Source organism: Misgurnus anguillicaudatus, chromosome 23, assembly GCF_027580225.2.
Source record: "Misgurnus anguillicaudatus chromosome 23, ASM2758022v2, whole genome shotgun sequence".
Classification (NCBI taxonomy): Eukaryota; Metazoa; Chordata; class Actinopteri; order Cypriniformes; family Cobitidae; genus Misgurnus; species Misgurnus anguillicaudatus.
In genome coordinates, this window is record NC_073359.2 from 15,159,099 (window position 1) to 15,173,838 (window position 14,740).

General features: G+C 36.7%; 2 protein-coding genes across 5 annotated transcripts in view; both read right to left on the minus strand.

The window, feature by feature from the left end:
* Positions 1-207: 207 nt before the first annotated feature.
* On the minus strand, positions 208-6,100 carry LOC129453310 (uncharacterized). Its single transcript, XM_055217511.2, has 16 exons — positions 4,698-6,100; positions 4,485-4,568; positions 4,216-4,290; positions 3,943-4,017; positions 3,742-3,843; positions 3,317-3,641; positions 2,916-3,201; positions 2,793-2,816; positions 2,507-2,716; positions 2,123-2,214; positions 1,928-2,032; positions 1,662-1,855; positions 1,359-1,523; positions 1,017-1,260; positions 575-627; positions 208-466 (listed from the first exon to the last, which is right to left on the minus strand). Exons 1-15 carry the CDS (start codon positions 4,937-4,939, stop codon positions 616-618), a joined length of 2,235 nt encoding a protein of 744 aa, XP_055073486.2. The 5' UTR covers positions 4,940-6,100; the 3' UTR covers positions 208-466; positions 575-615.
* Positions 6,101-7,394: 1,294 nt separating this feature from the next.
* Positions 7,395-14,740, minus strand: part of map1sa (microtubule-associated protein 1Sa) — a 105,224-nt gene continuing 97,878 nt past the window's right edge. For all 4 annotated transcript variants that reach the window (XM_055217501.2, XM_055217499.2, XM_055217500.2 and 1 more), the window contains one exon: positions 7,395-8,582. In XM_055217501.2, the coding sequence (XP_055073476.1) occupies positions 8,427-8,582 (156 nt within the window). In that variant the 3' untranslated portion in view covers positions 7,395-8,426. The remainder of the gene's footprint in view (positions 8,583-14,740) is intronic.

Below are 14,740 nucleotides of genomic sequence, written 5' to 3' on the forward strand. Positions count from 1 at the left end.
TATATTGTTTTGGTGCAATATCATTTGTTATAAGCATCATTTCGTGCAGTTTATTCTTTAAATATCATTCAATTCATTGTCTGTTACAAGTTATTAGAATACGAAAATTGTTCTTTTTTGTATTTAGTATTCTCTTTTTTTTGTTACAGGATTGCAACTATAGTTGCCAATGTGTACTAGTTTACATATTTCAGGAGGCTACAATAAAGAATTAAAGAAATCTTGAGTTCCTATCGAATCTTTTTATTACACTGACCAAATCAGACAGATACAAACTGTACTTAAAAATAGGCATTAGGATTTTTTGTACTATTTGTAATGCTAACATCTTTACTAAGCACTGTTCAAACTACATAGATATTTTACACTAATGGTGCGATGCACATGTCCTTCAGTGTGTAAATAAATTAATAACAAACTTTACAAAGATATGTTTATCCAGTAGTGGAGTATAACAGCACACCACCTATGAGATATGATAGAAGGGGGGACAAAGTAAGGAAAAAGTATATTTGTATAACCAAAAACACAATGATATTACATAATATAAATTAACGTCATCAGTCCTGTTTACCTTGAAAACTTTTTTAATAGATGATTACAGCTGTGAGTAGATCATGCAAGATCCTGAAAGAAAGACAACATTAAAGGGATAGTTCACCAAAAAATGAAAATTCTGTCATCATTTACTCTCATGTGATTACAAACCTGTATAAATTTCTTTGTTCTGATGAACACAAAAGAAGATATTTTGAGAAATGTTTGTAACCAAACTGTTAGTTGACCCCATTTACTTCCATAGTATTCTTTATTCCTACTATGGAAGTCAATAGAACATTTATCAAAATTTCTTCCTTTGTGTTCATCAGAACAAAGAAATTCATGTTTTTAACAACATGAGAGAGAGTAAATGACAGAATTTTCATTTTTTGGTGAAGTATCCCTTTAACAAAGTGAATATTGGTCCTATGCAGCAAACAAATTTCAAGCAATTTATGTAAGTATGTCATACTTACATCTCCTCTGTGAAGTTGAGCTTGAACTAACTCTGCAGTTGGTGGAGGAGGAACGTCTGGTAAGTTGCCCAGGGCTCTGGGGTCATTAGCCTTCAATGGCCTCCTTCTTGACAAACCTGAAGCAGAATCTAGTCTTTTCCTAACAATAGACCTCTGCAGTTCTGGGATGTACATGTAGTCTTTGGTTGTTTTTAATGCATAAACACACCACCTTTTTGATTTTTTGTTGTACAGCCTCCTGTACCTAAGACATGAAGGTAGAGTTAAATCAAAAGTTCATATTGGCATGCTACAGACCACAATACATTTGTTATAGACAATTTACCATTGAAGTTTACTCACATTTTGTTCCCCTCTGCATTCACCAGTATTGGACGATGATTGTGATGATTGTAGTCCAGCGCAGCAAGTAAGGTTCGTGCCTCATAAACAGGTGGCGAAAATGCAAATCTCTTGCTGGCGTACATCAAAATGTGATTTTGAAATGACTCTAGGTCAGCAGTTGTCCTGCAGTACATATAACACAAACATACAATATCTATTGAACTTTAACAATAAGTGTAAATAAAACACATGTGAACACAAGATTGAGTTCATAGTACACAAACTTATTTCAAAATGAGACATTAGTACATGGGTAATAACCTGAATCGAAGATACTTGTCAATTGCTTTGAGCCATCTTGCATCAAGAACAATCTTGGACAAGGCCTCATGTGCAACGGACCCAGGTTTCATCCATTCCTTATTGTGGTCAGCCTCAACACTGCCATGTTGACATTGTCCAAAGGCCCATGTATGTTTGTTAATCACATGATGAAGCACACCAGTCCAAAGATCCTAAAAAACACAAATACTGTCAGTAATACGAAATTATTATGAAGAAAGAAAAATAAATCACATAAGTCTTACCATGAACTGTTCTCTGTGATCTGCTGCTTTACAACAAAACCAGAAATGGTTAACGATGTCTTTTATCCAGATCAAAATGATGTGCTGGCCAGCTATCATCCCAGCCTAAAAAAAAAAAATCTTTAGTAACCGGTTTTGTAAACATCAATGTGACTAAAGAACAGGGGTGGCAAACGTTGGTACTCCAACACTAACAGCATGCAGTCTTTTTGCAAGGTTCTTTGCTCCATGCCACATGTCCAGAGAATGTACAATCCCATTATCCTTGTACCTGCCTTTCACTGGATCTGTACATCACATAATAACAATATGTAATAATATTATTATTTGCCTTCAAAAGAGGTGTCCAGACTCGGTCCTGGAGGGCCACTGTCTTGCAGCGTTTAACTCCAACTAGCTCCAAAACACCTGCCAGGAAGTTTCTAATGTGTCTAGTTAAGCTGGTTCAGTAGTGTGGTTAATTGTGGTTGCAGATAAACTCTGCAGGACAGTGGAGTGGCCCTTAAAGACTGAGTTTGGACACCCCAAATTTAAACAATTTAATTGCGTAATGCATCACAAATGGTAGACATTGCTTACCCATCAAAGCAGATATCTGCCTGTGTGCATCTGTAACGACCTCCTTCAGCTTCAGTTCTTTCGAAAGCTGGTCGACAGTCTGAATAAAAGCCTCTTTTTCCATGATAACAGAGTTTCTCTGGGTCTCTCTTTTATCTATTGTTATCACATGAACTATGTCCTTTGAATCATTTTCCATAGTTGTATAAGTGCAGTACTGTGCACAGTGTCCTGGAAGCAAAAATATAGACATGCAACATCCACACACTTTTTCTGTAAGCAGTATGTTGAAAAAAACAATTATTACCTGGAGAGTCCATTCTTCCATCAGCTGTCATTTGTACAAACACATGATTAAGTGAATAAACAGGTAAATTCTGATTGAAAGGTATCAACAATGGCAAAAATGTCAGCCCAGGTTAAAACTTACCTAGAACCACAACCTCATCTTTGGACTGATGGCGCTGAATCACCTCAGCTCTCCTAATTGTCCAGAATTCCTTTACAGCATTTGTGCAGTATGCATCTTGAATACTGTAAAATGTGTTTTTGGCAACAATGCCCATGTTCATGAACTGGAAAAGAAGTTTTATCTTTGCATAGTTGTTGCCAGAGAGCAAGATGTTGCTTGCCAGCATGAAATCCCCTCCTTGCATACCATACTTGAATTTTGGTTGCGAATTCCATGTCCAAACATTGTGACCTCTGGAACAGAACTAAAAAAAGGAAATGAGAACTGTGTTTTAACTTAAAACTTTCAAACATCTATCATAAATTCTTTAAATATACTCTGTGGATTAATAGTTACAAGAAAACAACCAGCAGTATTACCCATTGCAAGACTGTAGCAGTTCCTCTTGATGTTAGTTTCATTGTGAAGGGTGGAGAAGCATCACATTTTATATTTAGGGTGTGATCTTTGAAAGTACACGCGTTCAATGGAAACTGAAGAACATTTACAAGCAGTTTCAAATTGTCATCGTAGACAATAGAAGCATGCTTTCCCACAAGGTCATCTTCACTAAGAATTTGTTCCTGCTCAGTGAGGGGCTCATCAATAGACTCAGTACAATCCACTTCGTCATGCACGGTTTCATCAAGCCCAATCACAGGGAACTCATCAATGTTGAAAGGAATACTTTGTGAACCACTCATTCTGAAAAGAAAAAGCACACTTTTTAAAATTTCCTGTTTCAGAACTGAAATAAATGTGACACTTTTTTGTTTTAAAATCATAAACGATAAAAAGAACATACCGCAAACATAAAGGTGGCACATATTCCTCATCTGAACTGTCATCGACATCATACTCATCCCCATATTTTGACGGCGTAACCATTTCATTATCCCAATCTATACTTTGTAAAAGATGAATAGACAAGATTGACTGTGAGTATGGGTAAACCTAAATAAGTAACTGCTAAATATATAGTACCATACATTTTTTTTTTACTTACATAGTGTTCATCAGGTCATTAGCTTGATCATCATCAATTTGCAATGACTTCTCGCTAATTGTCATAGATGTAAAGCTGTAATGAAACAATAAGATAACAATAACATTAGATTTCTTGAATTTAGCTGAACACTCATGAAGTGGATCATAAAGGGGCAGTTTCCCGGACACGGATTAGACTAGTCCTAGACTAAAATAAATGTAAGAGCTGTTCAAACTGAAAAAACTTGCAGAAGAAAAGAAACTATGGAACTGCTAGTGATAATGTACAAACCTTGCTTGCAATGCCTCTTCTTCATCATGTTCTTTTTCCAAAAAACCAACTCCGGGTACAGAAAAATCAGTTTCTCTGTACGAGTAACAAAGACTGTCAATTAGTCATCATTAGTCATCAATTTTCATGTAATGGAAACAGCAATACGTGTTAGATCAATTATAGTGCTATGAAATTAACGGTGTATGAACTGAATCCCTGTTATGCATTTTTAACGTGTTTTACATAACTCTTACGCGAACATCTTATGACAAGAAAAATCACGTTACCGATCTGATTCAGCTCCAATACTTGACAACGGAGGAGGCGGGTTTGGTTTTCTTGGCGTAGAGGTGAACTGCTCCCTCTCATAGCTAGCACAAAATAATTCATATTTACCATAATAGCAAAACGAGAAAGACAACCAAGGAAATTCCGTAACTTCGTGAATTAAGCGAACAAGTGTGCTACTGTTACGTAAATGAATTATTAAACTGTCTTACCTGTCCATCAGAAAAAAAGCCGTCTCTGCGTCCGTTTTGAACCCCTTCAAAACACGAAGTTCACGCCACCTTTCAAAAGCCATGCCAATGTTTATCCTTGTTTTAGCATGGGCTCGGTTGCATTCTCTTTTTTTCTGTAGCCACTCCGAAGTCCGAGGTCTTTTGGGTTTTACAACTGGTGAATTAGTTGTCACTGGTGATTGTCGTTTAAATCTTTCTGGATCCGCCATAACTTTAATCATGCCAAGTGATGTGAGAAAAGGCAATAAATCTCCTCTCCGTTATCCTCACACGCAATATAACCTACTAGCCGGGACTCCTTCTTTATGTGTACAAAAGTGACGTGACGTGACGTAATGACGCAAACACGTGCTCGAATTTCCCGCGGAAATCCACCAGTACCACTAAAATGAGAATCATTAATACAAGCTTGCCGTTTGGAATCGAGCTAAGGTAAGCAGATAGTTTTGAACACTGGCTGGTTATGTATTTTCTCAAAAATGTTTTTTTGGATATTTTTGAACCCAAATAAGTGCCGGACTGCAGCTTTAAGTACTTTTTTTGCTGCGCAGGGTTAACCATAAGGTGAATTCTGGCATGTTTGGTATCGTTGGACTTGGCAACTATTCAGGACTCCAAAAAATCAAGTCCTGTGAAAATAAGTTGATCACAGCCAAAGTTATAAGCATGTACAACATTCGTATGACCACTAGGTGGCGCTGTGACGAAACTCTGCATGCCCCCTCAGATCCTCACCGGCATCACAACTGCCAAGTGTGGCGTCAATAGACATAAGATTGGCGAAGATACACATTAAAAACTGTTTTTTTGCGCTCTACGTAAAATTTTACGACGCGCTATACAAAAACGGAATGATTTATCAAAATTCTTTTAATATCTTTTTGCCCTGAGTGTCTCTAGATGCTACATACCGTTTTTCGTGGCAATTGGGCAAAAGCTCTAGGACAAGTTCGCAAAAGTAAGTTTTATGAATAAATCAAAATGGCGGAAAAATGTTTATGACGGAAAATGACGTCATAGGGTCCAATCGAATCTTCTTGAGCCAAGGAATCAGAGGAAACAAGAATTTAGTGATTAGGACTTACGGGTCAGAAGTTATAAGCAAATACATAAGTGCAAATTTGGACTGTTGGTGGCGCTAGCGGGTTAGAGATACAGACTTCAAATTTGCTGTGGAGAATTTTTGGACAGTCCTCTATCAGTGTGCCAAATTTCGTAACTTTCATAACTTTCCTACGTACGGTTCTATAGGCTGCCATAGACCATTATAGCAAGCTGCAAGCAGCAATCACCGGGGTCAAGCCAAAAAGGGCACAGAAGAAAGTAAAAATGAGTTTGGATGAGCAATTTAAAGAACCTAGGAAAATCTCTTGATTTCAGACAAAATAATATAACAGTAATTAGCAAAAAAGCTGTGTTCTCCTTCAGTGAAATCTCTCCTTCTCTTCTTGATGAGCATTGACAACTAGAACACTAAAGGAAATGCGAGTAGTGCTTGCAGTGCCAATACTCAGCTCACAAAATGTTATAGTGGTGAAAATGAGTCAAAAGATGTCTCTACGATGTTCTGATGAAGAAATATAACTCTTGTAAAAATGGTTTATAAGGTATTCTCATTGGTTGCTAGGGAGTGAATTGGTGTGCACCAATGATTATACTCCAACCCATTAAAGGCTTAATCCATGATGACTCAAGGTTTTAGTTGACCTGTAGCAGTAGTTTTAGAAATATGGCATTTTTTGCCTCTCTCAAAACCACTAGGTGGCGCAATGACAAAATTCTGCATGCAACCTCAGTTCATAACTGTGTTGCATCTAGTGTGTTTTATGACTATACACTTTAGTTTAGTGAAGAAACAGTTGTATGACCATAGGGTTGCTTGATTTCAAAGGTTTTGTTAAATTATAAGGCCAACTAGTGGTGCATACAATTTTTGTGTAGCCTCAGACTGTGGTCGTATCAGCGTATCAAATCTGGTGAAAAAATCTCTTTTTGTTGCAGAGTTATAACCATTTGTGTGTAAAAACACAACATTTGAAAGTAATTTTGTCATTTTTTGCAATTTCCGGCCATTTCTGATGAAAATTTTAATATAACGCCAATAAAGTTTTTTGTTCAGAAGGTAATGCATTGTTCTTCCTATGGCGTTTTCGAGTCAATCAGAATAACCCCCGCGGAGATATTCGCATGTGTTTTTAAGCGCTATTTTGATGCACAGGGCTAACCGTAAGGCGAATCCTGGCATGTTTGGTATCGTTGGACTCGGCAACTATTCAAAACTCCAAGGAAACAAGTCCCGTGACAGTACATTGACCGCAGCCAAAGTTATAGGTGTGTAATACATTAATCTGACCACTAGGCGCTGTGATGCAACTCTGCATGTACCCTCAGCTCCTGACTGACATCACAACTACCAAGTGTCGTGTCAATAGGCTTAAGTTTGGCAAAGATACAGCCTCAAATCCATTTTTTTGTGCTCTTTGTAAAATTTGTTGATGCGCTATACGGCAACGGATTAGTTTATCAAAAGTCTTTTTAAAAGATGTTTTAAGTTATTTCAGAAACTCTCATAATTCCATTTGTATTATTTCAAAGTTTTGATTTTACTATTATTCTAAAAGTATTTTGTATATTATATAAAGTGAAAAAATAAAAAAATGTATGTAAACAAAGAAAAACATTTCTAAAACATATTGTTTATTAATTGAACAACAAACCAAATAAACAACTATTGATGCTTATAAATTAAAAAACTTAAAATCACACAAACATTTCTACTGACAGTTATGTAAAGTCCACCTGAAATCAAATCCAAAAAAATATTTGTTGACACTTTTCAAATATATTATTTACTGCATATAACATTTATTCAGACAAAACCAAGGAAATAAGGTGATCATACTGATCGATTTTGATAGGAGTCATTAATGAAATGCTTCTTTAGTGTTTGTTGTTGATGGTAGAACAATAAAGCAGTTCTCTTTGTGATGGGTTTGACTTTGTCAAACCATATTTTCCTACATATAACATCTGACTGATGCAGTGAAATAATATCACACTTTACATTATGAAACCTTTATAATCAAAGATTTAAGTCAAGTGTTTTTTTTACAGTTACAAAATGCAATAAACTGTTAGCAAAATGTGGGAAAGACTATAACGAAATTTCTTTCCGTTCTTTGGCTAACTTGTTATGAGGCAAACTTATTGTAAAACTATTGTGATGTGAATTAAAAGAAAGGAGAAAATGATTTGAGATATGCATGCATCACTTGCTACAGGATCATTAAAGGTTGGCTACATATCTCCATTTATAAACATATGAATCTGGTTATGTGCAACAAACTATGTAAAATATATACGCATGCAAAAACATAATAAATCTTAAATTGTTTGGAGTAAATTTAATTAACATACCGTGAAATTAAAAAAATGCAATGAATTACACACAATAACATTGATACATGTAAAACAAAAGCACTGGCAACAATTTCAACCCCCGTTTACATTTTAACAAGCAGTTAGAATAGAATAGAAAAGAATAGACATCAACATATTATACATAAATAATCACACAATCTTCCTACTGCTCTAGTTAATTATTATTCAGGTCTTCTGTGTTTTAAAAAGCTGTCTGTGCAAATTCTTTAACATGTAAACAGATTTGCTCTATAGTGAAAAATGGGGGTGTAATTCTTAAAGGTGACTTCAAAATTCCACTTTGCATGCTGGGAATGTCTCATCCTGCATTGCCACAGTGCTGTTACTTCCCAGTACTGTGATTGCCAGATCTCTCAGTCTCTCGTGTGTCTCCTGGTACCAGTCATGCATAGCTAGTGATTCGAACGTAGGGATCAGAGTTACCTAAAAGTAAAGCGTAAATATCTCAGTTTCATTATATAAAGTTAAGTTCAAGATCAAGTAGTTTTAACCATATGTTATTTGTGTGACTGTTGATCTGTGCCACAGGAGTATATTACATTTGCTTACAGTCCTAAGTATACACTAGAATACAACAATCCAAAGGGTTTAAACACACATTTTACACTCTCAACAACTTAATAATCAGGACTTGATAACAAGTACATTTGTGGCCTTTAAGAACATGTGTTTTCTCTGCAGGTGGGATAAACCATCTCAGTGCACGTCAAGGCAAAAAGTGCGTAGATATCGGCAACTTCAATAACTACAAACTTCGTGTGGCTTTCAGGTTAGCTCAAGAACAGTGCGTAGAGAGCTTCATGGAATGGGTTTCCATGGCTGAGCAGCTGCATCCAAGCCTTACATCACCAAGTTGAAGGCAAGGCTTTAGATCAGGGGTGGGCATCGAGGGCCACAGTCCTGCAGAGTTTAGCTTTAACCTTAATCGAACACACCTGAATGTCATTTCCAAACAGTCCTGAAGACTTCAATTAGATTTTTCAGCTGTGTTTGATCCGGGCCGGAGCTAAACTCTGCAGGGCTGTGGCCCTCAGGACCAGGAGTTGCCCACCCCTGCTTTAGATTCAGTGGTGTAAAGCACGCCGTCACTGGACTCTAGAGCAGTGGAGACGTGTTCTCTGAAGTAGGGGTGGGCAATAGAAACTCAAAATTATATCATGATATTTTAAAGAGCCACTAAAATGACCACAAAAACGTTTATATATTTATTGTTGTGGTCTACCACAATACCATTGTTTGAATTAAAGTTTAAAAAAACGTATTATTTTTCTAATAATATAGATATTTGCAACATCTCTCTCTAAAACGCTTGATTGCAGCGCGTCTCTTCAAAGCCCCACTCCCACAAATGCCAAGTATACTCTGATTGGTCAGGGATTCTAAACGATTGTGATTGGTCAATCCTTGTAGCGTTCGAAATGTCCATTACCATAATCGGGTTTCTGCCTCTCATGCGTGTACAGATAATCAAACAAAATGATCTCTGTAAACTGCCTCTAGTAGTCTATTGCATCGCTATTGAGCCTGAATCAGATTTAGAGAGTTTGCAGAAAGAAACAAATCTAACAGAAACTCCTTCCCAAGGACGAATTGAGCAGGATGCTTCACAATGCTAAATTTGTAACCACCTTATTCGGATGTGTTGTGGCTGCAACAACAGGGTCACAAAAATTCAGACCTCTGTAATTTTTCCATATTCAGAAATAAAGGTAAACCCCCTGAATAAATTATCAGTATATTACAATTCTTTATTTAAGTGTCTGCATAGATATTTAGTGTCTGTAATGTAAACCGCTTTATGTCACAGCGGGGCTTTTTAGACAGAGTGAGAGCACAGGTGCAGCAGTCTGACTCTGAGCGTGGCCACATGTTGTCATTTTCGGTGAAGCTCTGTTTTGTAGCCTACTGAAGAGAACTGGACTAGTTGTCTGTCACAAAATAACCTGTTACTCTCGTTCACTGTGTAAAAGCATGACAGCAAACCTTGGTGCAGAATTGCTTTATAATAATAAACACAGTCGATGTCCAGACACCAAACATCTGCGCTAAAATACAATACCATACACCCGTTCTCCGCAGCACAGACCAAAATCTCTCATGTAAACACACTACATTTATCCGAGTGTTGCGCATGGGATTTAACACAACGCGCAGATAGTTTCGTGCCTACTGTTGTTGTGCAACGTCAAGTTTTTTTTTATGAAAGTAGCCAAATACTTTCTAGCCAAAAAGGCGCAGTGGATACAAAATATTTTTTACTCTCTTTGAATAGACAATCTATCTATAGATAAGTATGAATGAATGTATAAACATGCCTGTTTGAACTATGGATGCAGAAAGATCACTGTCTACCAATTCAGCACCATTCCCATGGACAGCAGCCGCTATATCGTAAGTAATTAAGGTTTTAAAGTCATCATAGGACGTAATGTTTAATACAAAACAACGTCATTGAGAAACACAGCACTGAGTATAAATGTAAGAGGTGTGATGAGGTTTATAGAAGCTCCGTCTCTCTCCACTTATACTTTTACCGTGGCACGCGGCTCTTGTCAAATGAATTGTATAAGCGAGAACTGCTTCATTCGTTTTATACACCAACAAAAGTATTGTCGTCGTTTATGCATTTGCTTGTCGATTTAGAGCTACACAGGTTTAAACAGCGGTTCAGTTTAGACATACAGCAGACTACAGTATGTTAAAAGGCTTCATTTAACGTGCACGCACAAGAGACAATCCTTTTTACAGTCCTCTAAAGTTTACAATGTAACGCTATACTGCATGATTTGAAACGATTACATTGTATGGTTTTGTATGATTTACTGAATTCTCCACACAACATGGCGCAAATACGCGTGAAAAACTCCCATATATGATGTCAGTTTATTTTTTTTTTTTTTAACTATTTGTTATGTTTTCCACAGCATCGCGATCGTACACAACTAATAAATATACACATAATAATGTATACTGGTTGTGATCCTAAAGCACTAGGTAACAAATAGGAACAGATTAATCCTTTAGGACCTCTACATATTTAAACCTGATAGTCTGCGCGAGGGCGTGAGTTCACTGAAGAGCTATTTATTTACATAATTTAAATTACTGTTAGTTTAAATGTACTTACATTAAACAACTATACATCATTAAAGTGTGTTTTGACTTAAGATTTAGTTTTTGACCTTTATTTTAATCTGAGAATCCTAGTAACAGTAATTTCTTCATTTTTGTCAGGCGTTATGAAAATGAAAAACGGTACATACCTTTAATTTAAAATATAACCCTCAGCCGCACTCATTGATAAAAATACTGAGCTCATGATGTGAGGTCAGGCCACACCTACTGTGTGCTCATACAGTATCATGGTCACAATGTGAAGTCATGGTACACTCACAGTGAGCTCATACTGTAGTCATGATGTGAAGTCATTCTACACACAGTGAGCTCATACTATGGTCATAATTTTAGGGTAACGGCACACTCATTCTGTTATAGCAGGACAGCAAACATGTCTGGAAAATGTTGGCCCAAGAGTAGAATGACACCCTTCTCACCTATAATTTCTAATAAATATTATAGGAATGATCAAATTAAGGACACTTTCTACACAGCATTTCATACAGCCATATACATGGTGTGTAATGTATATACCATATAAAATGTCAAAAACAACGTTATGGCATCAAGAAGCCTAAATAAAGGTTTAAGAAAGCTCACACAGGTAAAAGTGACCAGGATTCACAGATTTGTTTTGACCAAGCATTGTGGTCAGGTTAGAGAGTCAGACTTGTGTGTGTAACCCAGAGTTTGGTGGTTCGATTCACAAAGCTGGCAGGAAGTGATTGATTGTTGGTGTGTTGAAGTTATAGTTGGTGTGCGTGTGTGTGTGTGTGTGTGTGTGCATGCTCATGACTTGCAATGGATGGCTTCACTACTCAGTGGAGGGGTTAAATGCAGAGACAATCATGTTTCTTTCACTTTTTTTATTGTTCGTATATCATTGGCAATTAAATGCTGACGTCTCTACGACATGTTTCCAATTAGCAAACGCTAGAATTAGTTCTCTGAGCAACATATGGTACTTTTCATACCATGTGCTTTATGGGTATGAGCTCATAGTGAGTGTGCAGTGACCTCATATGGTGACCTTAATATATGAGCACACCGTGAGTGCACTATGTGGTTACAGTTTTAGCTCACTGTGATGCACAAATTGTGACAACATTTTGAGAATCTTGTAAGCTCATGACTTGAGAGATCAAACTGTTGTTTGATGTCTTGAAACATAGCAGTTCGCCAGCAAGCAGTACTTTGGGCAGTTTTTAAAGTTTCCTTGCCAACGGCTGGCAGACACTTTGCAAAAACCTCATCACCCCACTTCAAAAGGGTCACAACGCCGTAATAGCTATGCCGTAGCTGCTTGGTGTTGATAGTGTGTCCTTGTATGCATCTTGGCTATAACGTTTTTTGTATCCCTGTCAGTATCACGATTTTGCACTGCATTCAACCTTCTCTAATTTTATTATTTTGGTCACCTTGGTCTTGTAAACACTTTAGGCAGTTCAGTCAGCTGGGGAAGGCAGGATGACTACTTTTAAGTAGTCATCTATAGAGAAAAAATGACTATCCTAAGTTTTATATTAAATTAAAAAAAATATATATATATTCATATCCCTCCCCTGTGAAAAACAGTTCTACCTTATAGTTGATAATAAATAATCGGGACGAGACATTGTTTTGAATACATTTTAAAACTTTTATAACATGAGATTATACTGAGATTTGTTTTATTGAACATGCTCGGAACACAAGTTTCTCCAGTTCTGTGGCGGACGGATATGTGACTGCACCGCATGCTCCGCAGTCCGCACCTGAATGCTGTTTCGCGCAGTTTCCCCTCGTGTTGCAACTTGCAATCCCCATCAAGAAGTTTGTAAGTATGTTGTTATATTGATAATACTAATATTAAGTGATTCCCGAAATGTCATTATAAAGTTTTTTTTTCCGTTAGTCCCAGTTGGTCTAGCTAATCATTCAAATGTTTTTCCTCCAAATGTAACGTTACGTGTTTGCTAGCCAGATTTTAACGTTAGCTAGTTAACTAACGTACGCTGCTTGCAAAGCGACCAGATTGGTTCAAAGACAGAAAATTGAGGAATGGGTGGAAGATCAGGTTATGTTCTCACATGAAATTAAATATGTGCCCCATGCTGATTAATCACCCCTTTCTCTCTTTTATCTTTCTGTGGCCAGGATCATTTAACAGAGCAGTTACATTACCAAAAGAAGTGAGTATTTGTCCTCTACCTGTCTAAATTGTCTAAATGTGTGTGTGTATATATTATATTATAAATACATATATATATGTATATATTTGGGGTGAAGCATACACCTTGGTCAGATATTTAAGTTAATCCCCTGATAGAACATATTGGGACGGTTTCCCGGACAAGGATTAGTCCTAGAATAAAACACTTTTAAAAGCTATCCAAACTGAAATCAACATAAACTGACATATCTTAAAATACACCAGTGTCCTTTGTTTTGCCTCAAAATGCACACAGGTAATGTTTTTATGAAGCATGTTTGTTAAAGCTAGTTATATTTCCTAATTAAACTAAGGCCTAGTGCTAGATTAAGCTAATCCCTGACCGGGAAACCGCCACAATAAGTATCAAAGTGTGTCTATAATGCAAAACAGGCACTTAACCATCCATGTCATGGTCTCATTTAACCTCTTATGTTTGTATTGAATGTAGCCTATTGCACAGTTACTGCTGTTAATTTACATTTTTGTCGCAAGAGGATATTGAGACCCTGAATGTTTTTTTTGTCATATCCTCTTGCATTTATGTGAGTGGAATTATTATTTTTTTGCAGTCGTTTTAGATATAACCTTATTTACTTCTGATATTTTAACCATGATGAAAAATTTAATTTACACATTTACTAGAGGACCAATTTCCAACAACAACTCTTTTCTTTAAAATATACACTTGAAAATGACTGACTGATGATTTTGCATCTGCTTTGCTTAGGTACATCTAGGTCTGTGGGTTGTGACAGGTCAACTAGTGGTGAGTTTAACTTTTAATTTTTAGATTATCAAATCAGCATGCAGTTAAGCAACACTATTGATAATGACTGAGTGATGATTTTGCATTTGCGTTGCTTAGGTACATCTAGGTCTGTGGGCTGTGAGAGGTCAACTAGTCGTGAGTATAGTCTTTAATTGCAAAATATTGCAGACAGGTCACTAGGACTATTGTTCAAGACTGACTGATGTCGGTTATTTACAGATACATTAATGAAGCTAAGTGACATGATGTACAACGCAGCTAGAAGCTAAAGTTTACGTTATCTAATGTTAGGCTAACGTTACGTTAGAGATGTTAAAGATAACGTTCAAATACGTTGTTGACTTAGTTTAGAACAGATGTAGATATCCTTGTTTATTTTATCCACATTTAGTTGGTGTTGTGGTCTACCGCATAATCCAGAGAAGACACTTAACATGATCTCGGTTGAAATGTGGCTTGGGAAAGTTTGAAAAAATACACAACGTTGCCCAGCCTCTCGGT

What these genes read in the sequence shown, in the direction of transcription:
- LOC129453310 (XM_055217511.2), bottom strand. Translation starts at nt 4,939, where the DNA reads ATGATTAAAGTTATGGCGGATCCAGAAAGATTTAAACGACAATCACCA. An exon ending in AGATGAGGTTGTGGTTCTAG is followed by an intron (nt 2,817 to 2,915) that starts GTAAGTTTTAAC and finishes TACAAATGACAG; the next exon opens with CTGATGGAAGAATGGACTCT. An exon ending in ATCACAGAGAACAGTTCATG is followed by an intron (nt 1,856 to 1,927) that starts GTAAGACTTATG and finishes TGTGTTTTTTAG; the next exon opens with GATCTTTGGACTGGTGTGCT.